The following is a 21,055-nucleotide window of genomic DNA, read 5'->3' as shown; positions in this document are numbered from 1 at the left end:
CTCAGAGTATATTAAACTATTGGTTGACAATGTTATTATTGACACCTGGGCCCTCGAGAGCAAAAAATATATGCCGGTGGAAGTAAATTTCTGGGCCTCCTTTTAACGCTAAAGTCATGTCTACAATAGTCATTAGTTTATGCGCTGATGATCAAACATTCATTCGTCAGTCAGAACAGACAAAAGGAAGTTGGCCAATGGATAATTGACACTCATTAAAAGGCTTGGTCAAGAACGTCAAACATTTTTGAAAACCTAAAATTCCTATATTTTTACGGCATTCGCATTTTTTGGTTTGCCAATCGTACTTGTAACTTTGCAACGTTCAAAAATTATTTTACACCTTGCGAAAGTTTTCTTGCAACGACATGTGAAATTAATTTTACCTAGTCTTATAGGATTACAACGTGAAATAAGCCAGTGCGTAACACCACTGACAAAACTACAAGTTTTAATTGTTCGCAAACAATTGGCTTCTTTGATCACTTGTAAAATCAATTGCAGAAAGATCTCTTGGCGGTACGAAAAAAATGCCTCGCCGGGCGAGTTTGGAAAGACTACGTTATGGCTTGTAAACTATGCGGACCAAGCGAATCATTATTAAACTTATCCGCCCCGCTATGCAAAAAGTTTGGTGAGTCATGGCATTAACGACACAACCGTTGCTTTACGATCCTTAGCGAATATGGTCCAAAGAAGTACCCCGCTGATTAAAAAAAACTGTGACCAAACTAAATACGTGTAACAAGTACTATTATACCGACCAGAAAACTTACCAGCACTATGTAATGAGCACAAATGTGGACTTAAACACCATACCCTAGTATGGCGAAACCATGTAAGACCCATAGAAACAAATATGGCGTATGCTATGTTAAGTATCGGCCGATCCTGGCATAAACGATAGATAAACCAGTGTTAGTCGAGCCCGGGCGTTAGGTGTAGAAAATGTTTGACTGGGCATCCCCAACGAACTTTGAGCAAACAATTGTATTATTTGTGTTTTCAACAACATGTACATATCGCAATTTTATCGCATGGTTTTGTTAGTTTTTTTTTCCGTCCAAATACTTAATCTAGTTGTACAAACGTTATTCGATGAATAAATTCTCCCCGAAGCGCTTGGCAATTGACTGCGTCAAAACCGTCTTTGCAATATTACGTCAGAAAACAGGTCTGCAGGCGCGAATTAATTGGCTTCGCCAAGCCCTTTGATGGGCCTGGTAAACACGATTGCCTAGCGTACAATTGTTCCCATCCAATTGCCCTCAATGGCAATGCAATTCAGGAAACAATTTCCGCAAGCGAGGCCAGCTCACCACAAACGTAAAGATGATGCTATCTTGCAGTTTTTACCGTTTAGGATTATATCAATCTGGGCAACAAACTACCTAGGGTTATACCTAATACATACCAAATAGTTAGGGTTATCATCCATAGGATTACATTCATTACCCTCTAAAGGGTTATAGTTAGAATTATTAGCATCTCAAATTAACGTCTAAACTTAGGGTTATTACCCTTAGGGTTGAAGCTCCTAAACTTTGGGTCAGAGTCTAAACTTAGAATGATTACCGTCTAAACCTAGGGTTAGGGTTAGGGTTAGCATTTAAACCTAGGGTCTTAACTAGGGTTAGGGTTAGGGTTAGGGTTAGGGTCTAAACTCAGGGTTATTACCGTCTAAACCTAGGGTTAGGGTTATAGTTGGGGTTAGCGTCTAAACTAAGGGTCTAAACTTAGGGTCTAAACTTAGGGTTAACGTCTAACCATCTAACCGTCTATAGGGTTAGACCGGAAGTAATACCGGAAGTAATTGTGCATACTTGGTGGGTCAAAGCCACAATATATACTACTAACACTGTAGTCAGAACGTATTGAAAAATTTAAGTTATGTGTACTAAGTAGCCTATGGGAGTTTATAGTCCCACATAAAACATTAGGTCTTGTTAGGTTATAGAATACAAATCTGTTGTTTAACGGCATTTCAATTTTGTGTGAAAACAGGGGTCGGTAAACCATTTTAACGCTCCATGTCATTACAATTAACTTACATGTTAAAATACAATTGCTTAGCATTGCAACATGTTTTACGTAATACTGGTTTTGTGTGATCCGAAGTAGACAGTAGTAGCACTAATCAAAAAGCAGATACATTTTTAAGCGTATAGGCTCATTTTTCAGAACTATTACGAAATAAACTAATCTCTCACCTAATCATGACAAACTCACAACAAGCAGCCTACTGTTTTGTTTACGTTCAAATTGTATATGTTGTAAAAAGTACTTTAATACAAACTTCTCAATCACCTAATAGGTCTGCTTTAAAAAATGCATCTACGTATGCTGGCTTTTCCAAAAATAGCTTGATAAACAGCCCTGGGTTGGTATATTCCTTGAAACGTTTAAAGACGGCATATAGGCCTATTCTTTGTAAATCGTCTTGTTCACTTTTTCTTACTAACATTTTTTTCTTTAAAGAATAACCCAGTGAGTCGAACCGCTTGTCATATGGGTTTAGGTTCGGTTCGGGTTCACTTGTTTTTAAGGGTTCGGGTTCGGTTCCGGTTTTTAAAAATGTATATTTTCGGGTTCGGGTTTTGTTCCGGTTAGGGAAAATTATCCGGTCCGAAACGGTTTGCGGTTTTTAAACCGGTTCAAATTTTTATTCGTTTTAATTTAATTCTACCCATCATCTACCTGGCCAAACTCCAAACAAATTTTGCCCGTGCACTGTTATTTTTGACACGCCCTTTTAATGTTATCTCGCGTATTCTTTAGTTCGCTGATTTGAAAAAAAAATCACAAAACATAAAACAGACTGCATTTTTTAATGGTTCGGTTGCGGTTCGGGTCCAACGCCAAACAAAATATAGGGTTCAACTCCGGTTCGGGTTTTAGAAAATCGTAATTAGCGGTTCGAGTTCAGTTCCGGTTCGACTCCCTGGAATAACCAGTAAACGTAAAAAGAACTAGAAGGGTGGCTTAGCACATTTTACTATAGCATATACACTACAACCTATTCTGCAAACTGTAATATATTCTCTATATTTATTTATATTGGGTCCCATATTAGCCAACATTTTTATAATCTTGATTTGTTTCTGCAGGCAGAAACTCATGGGTCCCCAAAACCGCAAAGTTGTAAACAGACAACCATAAGAAATGGTGCTATAAAGTCAAACACAGTGATTGGTAGTGTTACTTAAAAAAACAAGTTATGTAAAGTACAAACTGTCCAAATCTCATGCAATTGAGACATTGTTCTAAGTTTGTGTGCCTAAATAGCATAAAACACTGACATCTCAAAATGGCATATTATACAAACTGTCAAAATGTATTGTTGATTAATTCACCCATTTTGGGGGGTTGGTAGGGTAAATATTAGGGCTGCAGGGTGGAACACAATATTTGACAGCTACAAATGCCAAATTCAAAAAACTATCAAAAATTCATCCAAATCGGACGTTTTATAAACAATAGGTGGCTTAAGCAGTAAATATTGGGCTACATGGTGAAACACAATAATCGACGCCCTAAAATGGAACAATGAACAAACTGTCCAAATTTCATCCAAATCGGACATTGTTTAAAAAATCACCCATTTTAGGGGGCTAGTGGGGTAAATATTGGGGCTACAGGGTAAAACACAACAAACGATGTCCTAAAATGGCACAATGAACAAACTGTCCAAATTTCATCCAATTCGGACATTGTTTAAAAAATCACCCATTTTAGGGGGCTAGTGGGGTAAATATTGGGGCTATAGGGTAAAACACAACAAACGATGCCCTAAAATGGAACAATGAACAAACTGTCCAAATTTCATCCAAATCGGACATTGTTTAAAAAATCACCCATTTTTGGGGTCTAGTGGGGTAAATATTGGGGCTACAGGGTAAAACACAACAAACGATGCCCTAAAATGGCACAATGAACAAACTGTCCAAATTTCATCCAAATCGGACATTGTTTAAAAAATCACCCATTTTAGGGGGATAGTGGGGTAAATATTGGGGCTACAGGGTAAAACACAACAAACGATGCCCTAAAATGGCACAATGAACAAACTGTCCAAATTTCATCCGATTCGGACATTGTTTAAAAAATCACCCATTTTAGGGGGCTAGTGGGGTAAACACTGGGGCTATCGAGTCAAACAAAACAAATGGCACATCTACATAACCATATCTACCATCTGTGAAAATTTCATCCAAATCCATCAAACATTTCTTGGCAAAGTGGGGTGGACAAACTTGAGGGAAGAAGAAAAAAAAAAGAAAAAAAAAGAAAAAACAAGAAAACAAAACAAAACAAATCGAGTAAAATCAAAATGTGTCCCCTTCAGGGAAGGGGACCCATAATAACCAGCGAAAAAAGCACGCACAAGGGCACAAGGGGGTTCCCGATGAACGAAACTTGTTTCTCGCGTCTGAAGCGGAACTGTTGCTTTGTCACGGTTGTTGTTGTTGCTATCAGTTTACCGTTTGACCTACGATAAATACAAAAGAAAGTGCTCTTGACATATCATGAATAGAAGCACTACAAACATATATTTTAGTATGTTAACGTTTTTATTTCAAAATGTAGTTCGTTAGCAACTTATTAGTAATTGGGCAAGTGATTGGTTTCGTGATTTTTGCACCCTCAGGTCAATAAAGTCAATTTTAAATTATTTATTTATTAAACCGAGTTTTTTACCTTTTCTTGTCTTGTCATTTTTGGTGTGAAACGCCCAGTTGATTGTTTGTATTTTGATAGAATGGATTCTAAGAAGTGTTCCATTTAATTAGAAACTAAAGAAATGGCAGGGTATTTTAAAGCAAAGTAAGTATTGGTGAAAATTAGGCAATAAAAGCAACTGTTTGTTTACAAAGCCCTACAATTTACCAAACTGTTTGTTTTTTAATCTTAATCTTGATGTACTTGCATATAATAACACATTTACAAGTATATTTTAAACTCATCTGTTCGATTTTTTAACTCTTTCTTTAAAGTCTTCTACCTTCATTTTTTTGCAGTGATTTTATCATTCCTGCACCTGATGCACATGTTGCACATTATCTCAAGAACACGAAACCAGCTCGAGAACAACTGGTTGGGGTTGTTAGAGGTTTTGCCTTTATTACTATAGAACCAAGTGATGCTCAAGGCATGCAGTACCGATTTTCCCAACTTAAGGTGTAATTTATTGTGTAGTTCTGCTGTGTTGTTTTGAACCAAAAAAAACTTAAAAAATAGTTTAATAATAATAATAATATGTAAATATTTTGTAGGGAAAAAGAACCGTTGACCCAGATCATTTCGCTCAACTATGTAAAACTCATCTGTTGGAGTTTTTAAATTCATACACAACAAATAAACATACTTTTCCACCTGGAATCATACAACAAGTGGAAAAAAAGAATCCTGCTTTTTTCCAAAACAATACTGCAGGAATTTTTATTGCCTGTTATCGTGACAACAATCATGTCCTGATTTGTGGCAGAAAGGAAATTGTTGAGGACAAAATGTCATTTCTTTCTAAATTGGGTATTGAAAGGTAATATTTACCTTTACATTTTCAGCACCAGTTACATTTTCCATCTCAAAAAAATGTTTGCTTTAGGTCCCCAGTCCAAAGTGCTCAAACTGTTGACATCCAAGCCACAGATATTCACGTGGCAATGTTTTTAAAAAATTCTGCTTATCATCTTAACAAGATGAAGGAACATATGAAACATCTTGGCAAAGTTTTTATCAAAATTAGGGGTAAAAATGATGTACAATATCAAGTTAATTTGGAGGGACAGGTAATATGTGTTATATGGTTGGGTGTGTAAGATTTAAACATTGTATAGAAAACTTTTGTGTTTTTCAAAAGCTAAAAGTATTAAAAAAGGTGCACCAGTCTTATAAAGTCCACAGAATGTTGTCAGGCTTCAAGCTTTAAATTTTCAATTTGCTGATATGTTTATTGCATTATAACAAAAGTCAACAGAATCTGTTATTTATGCCACAAGCGAAATAGTTTTCGTCACACACACACAAAAAAACTAAACCTGAATGGTCCAAAAACCCTGTGTTGTATTTGTAAACAATCAATCATGCTGTACCATTGAATTCGGTACAATGTATAATTGATTAATTATTGAAATATGGTCTGTTAGGGCAAATATCAATCTTTGATAAGCACTGTCTCTTTAAAGTGTAAACAAGCTTATTTTTATAAAACCAAACAAAAAATGCTCCTATTTGCAGAACAATGTTTTTGAGCAAAAAGCATTTCAGCGAAAATGTGAAGCTGCATTAAACACATTCTTGAGAAACTACAGCACTGAAAAACAAATATTTGATGAAACCTCACTAGCACAAGCCAGAAGTAGGTTTCCGATTTTTTTTGCTGAACCAACAACAGAAGAAAAGCAAAATCTGTTTGTAAAGTGGTATCCAACCCAAGTTGTTATCTGTGGTGAAAAACATTTAGTTGATGAAAAACGGAAAGACGTTCAAGAAATTGTTAATTGTCTTGCTGGGAGGTAAAAATAAATGTTTGTACTTCAAATGTATGCCACATAAGTATATTCTGTGCTTTTGTTATGTGTATGTTGACTTTGAATATTTGGACAGTGGCCATGTTGTAACATGAAGAACATGTAGTCACAAGCTAGCATTCTAAATATTAGAGGGTTTGAGAAACAGTACAATTTATTACAATGTAAACAATACAAAGCAAGTAAAAGAAATGTTTATTTATGACATGGATATTTGGCATGCAATAGCCTATTGGCCAGTTATATTTTATTTTTTATATCATTTAATGCTCATCCTCAGTGTGCATTTTTCGGCAGTTCTATTTCCACTGGCCTGCATGAGTTTGTTAAAGCAGCAGCAGATAAGCATGTAGGGATTTTTGTCCAAAAACACCCTGTGCATAAAACAAAATTGGAAGACCTTATGAAATATTTTGCTCAAGTAACACTTCAAAACAATGATGGGCAAATTGAGTTTCACTGTCAACCTAAAGTAAGTTCTACTTTTCAGTGCTGTATGTTCATTCCAGGTATTTACTATTAATTTTATTAGGATAAAATGGATCAATCCACCTTTAAAAATTTATGTGAAACAGTTCTCACTGAATTTGAAAGTGATTACACAACTGAAAAGGTCAATTTTGCTTCTGGCACCATTGCCAAATTAAAGGTGCCAGATAATTTTTTTGTAAACAAAAACCCGGAGCTATTTGAACGTTGGTACAAAGAAAATGACCATGTAATTCTTTGTGGCCTAAAACAAGTTGTCCAAAAGAGATTGGAACAAATACAAAGGAAAATAGGAACACCTTTGCAACGGTATGTCACATATTTTGGTTGAGATGTCGCTAAAAGTTAGGAGTCTGGTGAAAACCTTATTTTTATTTCATTTCAAATCATTTTTCACAACAAAGTTATAGTTGGCAGTAGTGACAGTGTAGGGCCACTGGCACACTGCAGTATTCCTAATTCTGACTTGATGATGATAAAATTCATTATTTTGTGTCGATATATTTAGTCTCTGGGTTAAGATCAGTAGCTGTTTTACAAGTTTAGACCAGACACATGTTTAATTAGCCAACACTTGGAAACACCTCAAAAACAATATTACTACTACACCACAAGACATCAGCATTTTGCTTACAAGGTGGCAGGCATTTCAAAGAATTTCTTCTGAATTGGGTCACTTTTTACATTTTGGATTTAAATAGGTTTAGTTTTGTTATAATAAAAAAATGCAATTTGGCATATTCAGCCAAATGAACTAATTGTAATTGACATCTGGATGTTGTAAATCTTTTGTTTCACACTAAATCATGGGTTGTTGTTAAGTTATCCATTACAAAGCAAAATATATACAGCCTACCAATTAATTAGACACCATCGTAATTTAACAACATAATTATCAACAAAGGTTAATTGGATATAATTTGGCTTTTTGGCAGATTTATACATTAAAAGACAGCAATTAAATAATGTTAATTCTTCTTTCATTGCAAACCAATGACATTCAAACAATTGTTGCATTAATTTTTGCAAAAATATAGTACATATCTAAACTAGAAACTTAAATACAAAATCCCTAATGCCAAGTGGCCCTCAAATCATTTTGCAAATTGCAATAAACTTTGACTTTTATTTTAAGCCTTCACTTTGATCATATGTACAAATACAATGCCACATACCATATGTAACATGCATTAACGTTTTTGAACTATTTGAAAAAAATTATCATTCAATTGTATATTTGTAGAAGTACTGGAAAAAAAACATACTCGATTACTGCACCTAACAAGAGTGTAGCTTTGTTTATAAAGAAATCTCCAGTGCATATGAAAAAATTGCAAGACATCATTGGATGTCAAGGTTCAATTGAAATTACAGAAAAAGAGAAGGAGTACATGTTTACATGCTCAACTGATCTGGTGGGTAATTTATATCTTACTTGTCGTTTATCTTGTAAAGTTGTTTCGCTTTTATTTTTTATGTGTGGCTTACTTTCTGAATTTCTACTAAGTTATAATAAGAGATTGGAATGTTTGTGCCACCTAAAATACATGGAACATAATTTTTTTAAATAGTTAGATTTGTAATCGTAGGAAATGGATACATTTGAAGACTATTTTGAAACTCTACTTCTGACACATTTGGAAAATTATGAAATGGAAAAAATATTTTACAACTCAGAAGACATTTTGCGTGTGTACAAACAAAATTCAGCTTTTTTTGACACATCCAAAGATGAAAATAAATTATATGTTCATTGGTATCGCAATGCACAGTCCCCTCATGTAGTGCTCATTGGTCCTAAAAAGGACATGGAAGTAAAAAAGAAGGAGATTGAAAGATTTTTTAAGCAAAACACAATGTAAGTAAAACATTTTCATAAATTGAAAATAATGCACTATTTCTGTATGTAGTGTAAATAAGTTTTAATGGCAGTGATATTTGTCATTTTGTTAAAAACCAATTCATCCTGTTGAACTTTTGAACCTAAATGCTAAGCAGTTTTGTCAAGTCCAATTTCTATTTTTAGGGCTAAGGTTTCAACTGAAGAAACAAATGAGCACTATGACAAAGAAGATTGCAAGTACATTTCATTAAAAAAATATTTTCTAGATTTTTTAATAAATAGTTAATTAACAATATTGGGGACTTTAACGTCCCAAAATGTTTTTCTTTAAAAATGTTCTCTTGAGCATTTTTTCTTTGTTTAGATTGTTTTTAAAATGTGAAATTCTCAAGAAAACTAACAAAGAGTTTACTGGAAGGCTTAAAATTAGTTGCTTTCCCAATGATGAAAGGCTCATTTTTACGGGATCCAAAGCAGACATTAAAAAAGCCAAAATATACATGGATTCGCTAAAAGTGAGGTTGATTATAAAAAAGTAAAATTAAATGTATTAACATGCGACTCTATTTTTGTGGCGAAAGGAAAATTTGATATCCAAGCAACTTGATCCACAAACTGATGTATCTGAGCCTAAAATTAGTTTTTTGCAAGAAATGTTGAAAAAACATCCTCTGGATTCAGAAAGCAAAGTGCAGACCACATTTACCAAACATCATGTAAAAGGTATTGAATTTGTAGCTTTTAATATATCGATTTCTAATTAATATTGCTTTAGGTGTTCTTACCTTAAAAAATCCCAAGGAATTGTTATTTATCACCACCAGTGAGTCTCATTTTAAAACTGGCTGCAGTGCACTGGAAAGCATCATACACTGCTTGGAAAAAAATCTTCCGCATACACTGCCAGATTCTGCACTGCATGGCAACAAGTTTAAAGAGTTCATTTCAAGACAAGTTGCATTCAACCAACTTCATGCAGTTGTCACGGTATCAGCATTTCAATTGCTAAGATGTACTGGAGTAATTGTTTGCTACAATAATTTAGGCTTTGCTTTAAAAAATGGTTATTCATGTTATAAACAGTAAAGCTTAAAAAACTAAAAAAAATATTTTCTGTCAATTGTGCTCTAGATTATTTTTAATTTTCAGAACAGAAAAATTTTTGTTCTTGGTTTTGAAAAAGACAAGGTGAAATCAGTTTTCAAGGAATTGGACAAACTTTTGGATAAGATTCTTGACAATGCAATCGTTTTCAAATGTAGCTCTTCCAAAGCCTCTGTGATACTGAAAAAATTCAATACAAATCGTCTTCAGTATCCAATGTCAATTAGCATTAAAAAGGTTTTCCAAGGGGTTGAAATACGTGGCTCGAAACAGGATATCCAGTTAGGTGCGCAAACTTTTTTGTATGCTTTGTCAATGACCTGGGTGTTGTCATGCTTTTAACTAGACACCAATACAATGAGTTTACTAAATAGCACATGATCAAAACAACACATTTAATTTGTTACTGTTTGCCTAACCTTTTTCATGTTATTATTTAGCATTTTAAATTTTCTTTGTTTGTTCCTTGGTCTTCTTTGCAGTCGAGTTGAAATTTTGCTCAGTGTCCATCTATAGCCAATTTATCTTGTGCTTTTGTAATGTTTTGTACTACTTTTGATTTGTCATCTGACATTGTATGTTATGGCTGCAAAGCTATGGTTATCTTATTACTGAACATCAGAATTTCATGTTATGGCAGATATTTGCAACATAACATTGCAGTGCATTAACTGGAAGCAGTTTTATTGGTACAATAACAAGGTGTATGACTGTATTTACATTTCTGATTTTAGTGGCTATGTAAGCTTAACTAGTATTAAATTGTTACAGTGTTGTCTATGATGAAAAGCATAAAATGGGAAGAAAGTTTGTTAAGTTTTCGCACTTCAAACCTGTCAACTTACATTCAATCTAACTTATGGAAAAGCATGATCAGTGGAGTTTGCAGTGAACACTTGTGCGAAATTGAAGTAAGTTTTTATTTGTATTGTTGCTTTTACAAAAGATATTGAGGCAAATACTTGTCTAACAGGTATCAATATCTTCATCACAATCAGACTCAGTCATTGACTCCGCGACTCCAAGGTAATGCAAGTTTTGTTTCAATGTCCCTATAGAACAGCGGTTCCCAAACTTTTCAAAAAATTTTGCCTGGTGGACCCTTTGCAATTATTTTGTTATGTCGCGGCCCTATAAAAATCAAAGAATGTTCTAGGAAAAATGCAAAAACCACACCAATGAAAGAAAACTACCAAATACGGTAGAGTGGTAGACGTTAAATGAGATGGGTGCACTTGTTTTGCTGCAATTAGCTCATCAATGTTTGTTTTGGTTTAGGATAGCGCAACTCTCATGTTGTGTACAACATACAGTCGGTTTCGGTATTTCGCTAAAACCTAATGTTTAAAAACTTTCTAATAATTTTTTTTCTAGTATGGCATAACAGCACAGATATAATGTTGAAAACATGCGTTAACTAGAGACTAATATAAAGCAAGCATTACATCCGAGAAAGTTTTATCATTGAATCACATTCAATGCCGTACATTGGGTACCCTCTGAAAATAAAGCAGGGGTGTGCAACAGGCGGCCCGCCATACTATTTAGTGTGGCCCTCACCAACACACTGATTTAGAGAAAAATGCAATTGTTCTGAGAATTCAGCAAAATTTTTACTAGTTTTTGGTAAATCTCCAAAGTTACTATACTATACATTACTAGTATTAGCTAAACCAGCGTTTTCCAAAGTACTAAACCGAATGTGACGTAATAATTCCCTTTGTCTAGTAAACAAATATTTTGTTGTGAAAGCATGTATTGATGCTTTGGAAGAATTTCAAACTTATCGTACACATGAATAAAATTGTATGGCCCTTGCTTGATGTCCGAAACTGGTTATATGGCCCACCGGCGAAAAATGTTGCACACCCATGCTTGAAGGACTAATTCGTCTTGCGGACCCTCTGGAACTGCTGTACGGACCCCAGTTGGTCCGCGGACCCCAGTTTGGGAACTGCTGCTATAGAACATAACTGATATTTTTGAAAATGGATTGTTTTTCACCTAATCATGCTAATTGTAAATGTTTCAATTGCTTCAAAGTTTTTCACTAAGGTACCAGTTTTTATAGTGTTTCTGCAACACCTTTATTGCCAACAATAATGATTTACACTTCAAAAAGACAAAGCAACACTCCTTTCTACTCAATGATTCTTGTGATTAACATAAGAGTATATCAATTATTATTATAGCTTTTGCAGTTAAAATTTTTGTAAATGACACCTTTCTAAACAGGTCTGCTTATTTATATGGTTGGTTGGTTACTTGGAGACAACATTTGATAAATTTCATGGTTTCCGTGTGTTTGTCTATGTTTAGTATGGTGGCATGGGCGTCCGCAGTGGGGGGCACACAGATGAGGTTTTACAACAGATTAAATGAATCAAACATTATTACTTAACAATAGCTCGGTAACAAGCATATTATTATGTCATTGGTGGATGTGTCAAAAAGTCACTATTTGATCCCTTCACTGTGTTCGTGTATTTAAATCCTACTTCCGTTAAAAAGTATTTTCCAACCTACTAAATACTTCAGTGATATTTAATATTGTGTTTATTGTATTATTTTGCTATTTTTGGATTGGCTAGAATAAGTAGCACTGTCAGGTGATTTTTGTTCTGAAATACCATTGATCAAATGGCGATGTGATGAAGGACCCATCCCTGTATTTTTTCCTGGGGTATCCAGACAATGGCTCACCTTTTTATCTCATTTTTTTCAGCAAATATAAAACTTTTCAGTGTTAACACACTATCCATAAAATAGGCATCAGTGCATAATTTTTATCTGGTCTTATATCTTTTACTTTCGAAAGCACATCATTGGAAAAAGATATGTTTGCAATGTTTGGTTATACCACAACCCCCTCTGCTGCGAACAAAAAAAGTGACTACTGGTATGGTCCTGTTGCTGTTAGTGTTTGTCAGGGTGACATCACCAAGCAGACAACTACTGCTATTGTCAATGGATGTGTAGCCAGTTTTGATTTGCAAAAAGGTATTTAGACAGGCTGTGTGTGTGCTAAACCATAAAATGTTGAACTATAACAATTTATCAAACAAGACAAAAAATATTTGGAATTATAATTACATTTTAATAGTTGTTAAACAATAAAAAAAACATAATAATCTATGTTGGTAAATTACTTTCAGGTGATTTATCTCCTTACATCCTCAAGTGTGCTGGAGCTGAAATGCACAATGATATCAAAGTTAATCCTCTATATAAGTCTTCAACATGTAGAGTCACTGATTCCTACAAGTTGCCATGTAAGATGGTTATACATGTTGTCACACAAAACACAGTAGATGGTCTTTTCAACTCAATTAGTACAGCACTTAGTGTAGCTGAAAAAATGAAGTGTACTTCAATTGCCTTGCCAACGCTTGGTTCAGGTAACTGCTTTATCAAAAAGACTTGTATTTAAGATGCCAAAAAGTGCTCATACTTATTTTTGTGGCAGGTGGCATCGGTTTGCCAGTTCCTGTTGTAGCTAAATGTATGGCTGAGGTTTTTGAACTTTTTGCTTCTACAGCTCCAGTTTATCTGAAAAAAATAGTGCTGGTTGTTTTTGAATCTGCAGTTGTTCAGAACTTTGTGAATGCAATCAAAAATCAAGGTTGGTTCCCGACAGTAAATCGTGCATAGGCATATTTGGCAAATCAACTAATTGGTGCTATAGACTGTAACCACGCTTTAAAAAACACATAATCTAGGCAACATGTGAACAAATATTGTCCATTCATGGATTTTTGTGTGTAACTGGAGCAAATTGTAAGGCTCAGTCAAAAAATTTTAATTTTTAAGTGGCAGGAAGTTACCAGCAACAACCACAAGTGAACCTCACAGATATTCTGAAGGATCATAAGGCCAAAATGAACAAACATTTGGAAACAATTGATGTTCTTTTAACAGCAGATCAAAAAACTAATATTCAGAAGGTTTGTCTCATTGGTATGGTCTATTTGAACAATTTAGTGAAACTTTCAGCTTTTTATGTCATGTCAGTCCAAATTAAAAAACAACAGTTATTGTCACTGTTTTTAAATTGTTTGTGTTTGCATTACCAGATTATAAGTACAACTGGCAGAATGTTACTCATTGGTATGGCCTATTTGAACAGTTTAGTTAAACTTTTACTTGCTAATGCAGTCACAAGTATTTGTCTCCTTTAGCATCATGAGTATGTCCCCAGTGTTGTCAGATTTGAAGTGGGTTACAAATATAAACATAGGGCTATAAATAGGCTTTGACCTCTTTACAGATACTACCACTGTTTAACCAGACAATTACCTTCTAATGACCTTTTTACTCAGTTTTTGTTTAAGTTGCACTGTTCATAACTTTCTGAAACAACAATGTTTTGCCCTCCAAAATAATTTGACTGATTGGTAAAGATCTGGGGTAGAAAAAAATGTCAGATTTTAGTTTGGGCCAATGAGATGTACAGAGTGTTTTGTGTTGCAAATGCCATGAAAACAGGCACAATCATTCATTGCATAAAATTATTAAAAAGTGTTTCATATTTGTTTTTTTCTAATTCACATTTGTTTGGTGACATTTTGACTAGTGATGTACCGAATCAGCTAAATTTCGATTCGGTTGAAACCGAATATTCGGCGGGTTTGCTGAATAAATTCGGCCGAATTAACCGAATCAATTATGACATCACGCGAAGTCGTACGCTACGCGTTTGACATGAAAAAATGTTCATCTACCAGGCAACTAGTACAGAATAGTCGTGTTTTGTCCTCATTTCAGTTCTGTGGGGTTTAAAATTGCCTCAAGCATGATTGGCAACCTGCCAATGAATAATTTTTTTGACTACTGTGGGAAAAACGGTAATGTGTTGAAAAAGATAAAAATTGACGCAATTTTCGTTGTGTTTAGGCTTTTGAAAGATTCCGTGGTACCTTAATGAGCAGAAAAGACATGTTTAACGCTTTAAATTTGTGTTCGTAAAAGATTCGGTTTCTTGTTGCAATTCGGCCGAAACCGAATCTTTGCAAAAATGACCGATTTGGCCGAATAAATTCGGCTAACCGAATATTCGGTACATCTCTAATTTTGATTGTTTTTTTTATGAAGCTAACAAAGTAGTGTAGAGTTAAATAAGTATTGCATTGTAATAAAGTTATGGTATATTTGGAAAAAAATGGTTTAGGCGGAAAAAGCCATTCAGGCACACATGAACAGTCTAAAATGTGAAATCAAGGATGACATTATTGGGAAGATTGATGATGATGCAATACTGGATATTGTCAAAAAAGCTATTGAATATAAAGCAGTTATTGTTTTTGACAAAACGTAAGATTTTTGTTATTTCTTTTCTGGAGGGAGTTTGTTTCATTTCTGCCATCGCTGAGAAGACAACGCCTGAATGTGTTATGCTCACAATAAATCTCCACTCAACTGGCCTGTTGACTATCAATGTTTTTGACAATTTTTTTGTTTGATTGGCATATGGTTTGGATACAACTTTTTGGTGATGAAAATGTGGATAATTCAGAAGCTAGATGTTTACTAGCTATGAATAAACCAAATTGAACACTAATTTTTGTGTTTCAGAAAAGTGACTGTAGATGATCCACTTCTCTCAGTGATTGAAACTGCCCACCAGGATCATTCAAATTTTCGAGATTACATTTATTGTTATCTTGCTGATTTGAGGGAAGGTTTGCAACTGAAAAAAACCTGTATCTGGCAATACAGGGACAATGGTAACATCATTACAATTCCTCCAGCAAAAAGTCTCAAACTTGAAAAACAACTTGAGGTATTTAACTAAAGCTAATAATTCAATGTTAAGTGTTTCTATTGAGATAAATGCTTTATTTCTAGAAAAACAGTAAAATGCCATTTCCAATGCAACTCCATGGAAAAACAATTTCCATAGATCTTGAAAAAATGAAAGTCATGATTGAAAACAACCAGTGTGAGCTACTTCGGACACTCACCAACAAAAATGGTTTGTTCCTTTACGACTTGTTTTGAAAGTACTTATTTCAATAAAATTCATCTCAACATAGCGAGTTTTGTCATTGACTAATCTAGTTAATAAGTTAAGTTCGCATTTAAAATTTTCTGATTTATTTTGTTTTTTTGTAGGTGGATTAGAAACCTATTGGCTGCTTTAACACAAATACCAACATTTAAAACATCTTATTGTGGGTTTTTCAGATTTGCCTCCAGAATGGAGAACATGTAATGGAATAGAAAAAATAACACTGGAAACCACAAGTGCTGAATATCAAGATGTTTTGAGCAAATTTAAGCAAAGTGGTATATCTGCTCAAGTCATAAAGGTTTGCTCAGATTAGTTGTGGGGTTGCAATACATACCTGTAATTCAAACAGTCTGTGAATACATATTGGTCCCCTTACTGAAGAAAATACATTTTTCTTTCTCATGTTTAGTATTTTCCAACATAAAAATATTTTAGGTAGTCAGGTAATCATTGTCATTCAAAGTATTTATACAAATGCTTTGTGATCATAAATGAAAATAAAAACCTCTCCCTATGCATCACGTATAAGGTATATAATGGCCGTCTTTTTCATGTTTTTAAATAAATATTGTGGACTGTATATGTACTAGATTTATTATCATCATTTCAAATTACTCTTACTTATGAACACAAATTTTCAAAAAATATAAAAAACACTGCTAGACCCAAAAAATTGACACATGTGCTTTGAAGTTTTAGCTGGCATTGTATGGTTATCAAGATATGGTCCATTTTTGTAAAATCTTTGTATCTTTATTGACAAACAATTAGATCAGTGCTCTTCAACCTTTTTAGTGGCAAGGAACCCTTGAAGTATTTTGTCAAATTTTGCGGAACCCCACAGAGAAAAATCTTAATAGGCCTAAGCATGTAATGCAATATAGGCTCCAGAAAATGTGTGCATTTTTAACCAGTGGCATGGCCAAAGGGGTCGGAGTATTGTTAGTTATTAAATTGGCAAAAAAGGAAATATTTCTTAAATTTTTGAGCATTAATTTTGCATATCATGCCCTGCTAACAAACGTAGCTGGTGTTCGAAAGGGTGTCTATAAACAAAACGAATGATTTTTAAATGTATTAGATGGTGGAAAAACGCCCACTTCATGGGCATGCTACAGCGTAATACACCACTGGTGACGTAAAAGACCTTGTAGGGCTGAAACTAACGTAGAAAGGGGAGTTTTTGTGACGTCATAACGCACCGAGCGTGCTGAACATTTCAAACAGAACATTTGCAGTTTTGACACATCCCTAACGCCTAATGTTACTCAGGAAATAGGAACAGCAGATGATCTTGGATTTGTTATTCAACAACTTGTTAAAAGTTACACAATATTTGGCACCCCCAAAATGTTCTGTTGCCTACGACACTGTTTTTAGTTAACACACCCCAAGCACATAATATAAGTTGACTTCAATAAAGCGATTCACTGAAACGATTTGCCATGTTACTTGGATTAGTCGTTTGTCGTTTCTGTATTTGTCTCACACTTCGGCCACAGAGTAGCAAAGCTTGGTTTATTACGTCACAATTGATCAATGGGTTAACTAGATTTGGTAAACTAGACAAGGTTAACTAGATTGTACAGACGAGCGTTGCTGTTCACCACAATGATATTGTGAATCATTTTTGAATTGGTACAAGAAAGCTCAGGGAACCCCTGCGGAACCCTTCAAGTTTATGGAACCCCTGAGAGAGTTGTACCAAAACCTAGGGTTCCGCAGAACCCCGGTTGAAGAGCCCTGAATTAGATTATAATACCCCAATTGGCAGAATACATTTACTACTTTTGATTTAACTTGAATCTAATTGTTATATATTATGTGGAAACTTGCAGATTGAAAGACTCCAAAATCCTGGTCTGTACCGTCAGTTTAAAATTAAAGAACGAGAAGTTCAGGACAGCCTAAAACATTTTCAGCAGTCTATTGTACGACAACTGTTTCATGGAACATCATTTGAAGATGCTGAGAAAATAATTAAAGAAGGCTTTGACCGAAGTTTTGCAGGAAAAAAAGGTAGGCCTGCAAACTGACATATAGGTAACTCTCCAAATCTACGATGCGACTTTATACATTATATATGTGCACAAACAAAGTAATTTCCTGCAATTTACTTTCAAACTATGAATGTAACCTAAAAAATTTTTTGACCAGTTCATAAAGTTTTATAATTTATTTATTTTGACTGTAAATTGAATAAAATCTGCACAATTTCGTTCTTAATTAAAATTAAAACATAAAAATTTAAAACGAAATAGGCTGCCTAAAATAATACCATTGATTTTATGATTTTGTAGCCACTGCATACGGCCGCGGGGTTTATTTTGCTGTAGAATCCAATTACTCTGCTCGATACTGTCGTGTGAATTCCAAGGGATACAAAGTTATGTTTCTTGCAAATGTCATAACTGGAGAGTATTGTGTTGGTCACTCTGACTTGAAAGTTCCCCCGGAAAAACCAGGCCAGAAGAGCAAATACGACAGTACTGTAGACAGAGAACATAGTCCCCGAATTTTCGTTGTTTACAAAGATTCCAGTGCTTATGCTTCTTATTTGATCACTTTTATGTAATTGTTTATATGTTTGCATTGTAAATGATTTAACACTTTATTTAGTTTTGAAAACATTTATTGTAAACAAAACTAACAAAAAATGACGATGAAAGTCAAAATTTTGTACATTGTTGTCATATTCTTTCTTTAAAACTATTTTTATCATATAGATCAAAATTATTATCCTATGCTCCTAAAAAATTGCTGGCAACTTTTTTTCAAGTCAAGGTTTATTGTGTACAACCTTGATTTTATACATGCTATTTGTTCAATAATTTTTAGTGTGTATTTAACCATTTTGTTATCTGTGTGTTGTAGTTGTAGCTCCAAGCTCTTCACTCAGTTACCGTGATTTTATGCATTTCTTTTGAAACCACTTAGTTTTCCTCTTCCCAAGTTCAATTTGAAATAAAATTAATATTTTTTTGTTTGCTTCAATTCCTGCACAGTGATAAGTTTCGTTTATCTTCCGGCTACTGCTACTTTCATAAGTTAACAATGCTATAGATTTGTGCTACAAGACCTACTAAGTTAAAGGTTTAAACTGCTGCTTGGATATGAAACTCCAGAAACACAACCTGTTAAACTGTATTGTTGGTTTGTTTTTAGTTATCAACGACAGAATATTTCAAGATATTTTATTCAAGAAGAACATAAACAAAGACAATAACAGTGACTAGCAAACAATGCAAAAGTAAAAATAATAATTTAAAGTTAAATAAAATCACCCAAAGTTTCGCTTTGCAAAACGGGTTATGTAACAATTTGCAGCATTATATCTCAGCTCTACTAACTTCGATTTGTCGGCTAATTATTTCGATTCTAGGATGCCACACAACTTGAGACAAACGCAGCAGTTTCGCGAGTTTTAACCGGGTTTTGGCACTTGAACTTTTTCGAAAACTGTGCACATTGTGCATTTACGCTTGCACATTTTCGCCTACATTGTGCAATAACGCTCGCATGCCCGTCTCATTTGACCCGCACGCAGGTTCTAGTTTCGCATCTTTTCTGTAAACACTTAACGAGCCACCAAAAAATCTTCGCAGGTCTGCGTTTCCACATATACTGGTCTACCTGTACTCTCCTTGATTCCTTTATGGTTTATAACTTTACATAAAAGTATGTGAGGAGAATTACAGAAGTTGTGGTCCGCCTAGTGGCCATTGATCCGTCAGCATGAGTTTGGCTCATACTGTTTAAGACCTTTGCATGTTGCTTAAGTAATTTATATGATTTAAGGCCCGTTTACACTGGACGCAGCGTAGCGAAGTTGGACGAAGTTGAGCGAACCTTTCACTACAACGGATTTCAATGGGACTGTTTATACCGGACGCAGCCTTAGGCCGACTTCGCCCAATTTCGCTTCGCTGCGACCGGCGGGCCTTTATTAAGCTACATTTTCTAGCCTGCTGTATGTAGCTGTTCTTTCATTGTGGGAAAATCTACGACAATACACGACGGTTATTTGACATGTTAACGCTGCAAATGTCTCCAAATACTGTTTTTTTACGAAGTATCATTGGAAAAACTCGTTTTTATACTGCGTAACAAACTGTGGCACTGGTTTTTGTTAATGACCGGCGTTTTAATTGACTGAAACATTTCGACCTACGCCATCATTTTGCATTTGTTTCAGCCAGACTCTTGTAGGCTATGTAATAAACGGCTAAAGTTTTACAATTGATCATTTAGAGATGTATGTATTAACTAACCATTTGTGCAAAGGCTGATTTATTCGTTTTTTACCCGAACATTTTGAGGCCGGTTCCATGCATTTTTGGTTTTTGTCAGTTGCGACACAAGTTGGCCAACCTTTCACTATTGAGATAATTTTTCAACGTGATGTTCTGCATTTCTTCTCAATGAATGTGTGAGTTTAATTGCCCATCGAAGTTTTTTCTGTACAGGTATTTTCACAGGCGCCAGTTATATAGTAGTCCGAACTATTTATCACCGCACACATAGCCTGATGACCTTGCCCCAATTGTAACTATAAGCTTTAAAATTTTGCCGTGCACAAAGGGCTTCTTTTGCTGGTGTGTTTTCTTACCAGCACGGCAAAGGTAAAATTATTTTAAATCTAGTTATATTTGTAATAAATGTACGACCATGCTGACGAGGGTTACCGTTCGTCCGAGGGTTGGGCTTTTTCGAAATAGATTTCAAATTATTTTTTAAAGATAATTTTTCTGTGATCTTTTCATGATGATTGATGACATAGTAATACTATTTTCCAAACAAATAGTGCCTATATGAGCAGAGTTATTAACAACATGCTATGAAAAGCAGTATGGCGTCAGTTTAGTTTCAAGAAATGTATTTATTAAAAGTGTCAGAACGTTGGCCCTTTCAGATGATAACCTTATAATAAGACTCAACTGCGTGATTAGAAATTAAGAGACGTAACCGTTACTGATTAATTAATAAGAGCCATTCTTGCAATACATTTGACTTTCTCAGAAAAGACGCAATTAACAATTTATTTTCCGGCAATCACGTCTGTGTCACCTCCTGCTAGAT

The 21,055-nt window shown here is 34.6% G+C and overlaps 1 protein-coding gene across 2 annotated transcripts; it reads left to right on the top strand.

Annotated features, from left to right (window-relative positions):
* The first annotated feature begins 2,996 nt into the window (after nt 1-2,996).
* Nucleotides 2,997-19,118, top strand: LOC145204931 (uncharacterized). Of its 2 annotated transcripts, none has more exons than XM_080077545.1 (27): nt 2,997-4,456; nt 4,759-4,824; nt 5,019-5,178; nt 5,274-5,539; nt 5,606-5,789; nt 6,238-6,515; nt 6,828-7,002; nt 7,063-7,328; nt 8,263-8,434; nt 8,609-8,877; nt 9,046-9,099; nt 9,227-9,377; nt 9,444-9,585; nt 9,638-9,849; nt 10,012-10,252; nt 10,738-10,877; nt 10,940-10,992; nt 12,785-12,966; nt 13,122-13,364; nt 13,433-13,588; nt 13,777-13,910; nt 15,134-15,276; nt 15,538-15,745; nt 15,811-15,937; nt 16,150-16,274; nt 17,815-17,995; nt 18,277-19,118. In XM_080077545.1, exons 2-27 carry the CDS (start codon nt 4,802-4,804, stop codon nt 18,549-18,551), a joined length of 4,560 nt encoding a protein of 1,519 aa, XP_079933671.1. In that variant the 5' UTR covers nt 2,997-4,456; nt 4,759-4,801; the 3' UTR covers nt 18,552-19,118. The 2 variants fall into 2 exon arrangements, with proteins under 2 accessions (XP_079933671.1, XP_079933669.1); XM_080077543.1 differs by having other exon boundaries at nt 2,997-4,557.
* The last annotated feature ends 1,937 nt before the right edge of the window (nt 19,119-21,055 follow it).

This window comes from Phallusia mammillata, chromosome 8, assembly GCF_965637545.1.
Source record: "Phallusia mammillata chromosome 8, kaPhaMamm4.hap1.1, whole genome shotgun sequence".
Taxonomy (NCBI): Eukaryota; Metazoa; Chordata; class Ascidiacea; order Phlebobranchia; family Ascidiidae; genus Phallusia; species Phallusia mammillata.
The sequence above is the reverse complement of the archived record's forward strand: the minus strand, read 5'-3'. Positions and strand labels throughout refer to the sequence as shown.

Excerpts from the sequence above, each read along its gene's own strand:
- LOC145204931 (XM_080077545.1), top strand. The coding sequence starts at position 4,802 with ATGGCAGGGTATTTTAAAGCAAA. Across the intron at positions 5,179-5,273 it reads ACCGATTTTCCCAACTTAAG|GGAAAAAGAACCGTTGACCC; the intron begins GTGTAATTTATT and ends AATATTTTGTAG. Across the intron at positions 9,850-10,011 it reads AACTTCATGCAGTTGTCACG|AACAGAAAAATTTTTGTTCT; the intron begins GTATCAGCATTT and ends TTTAATTTTCAG.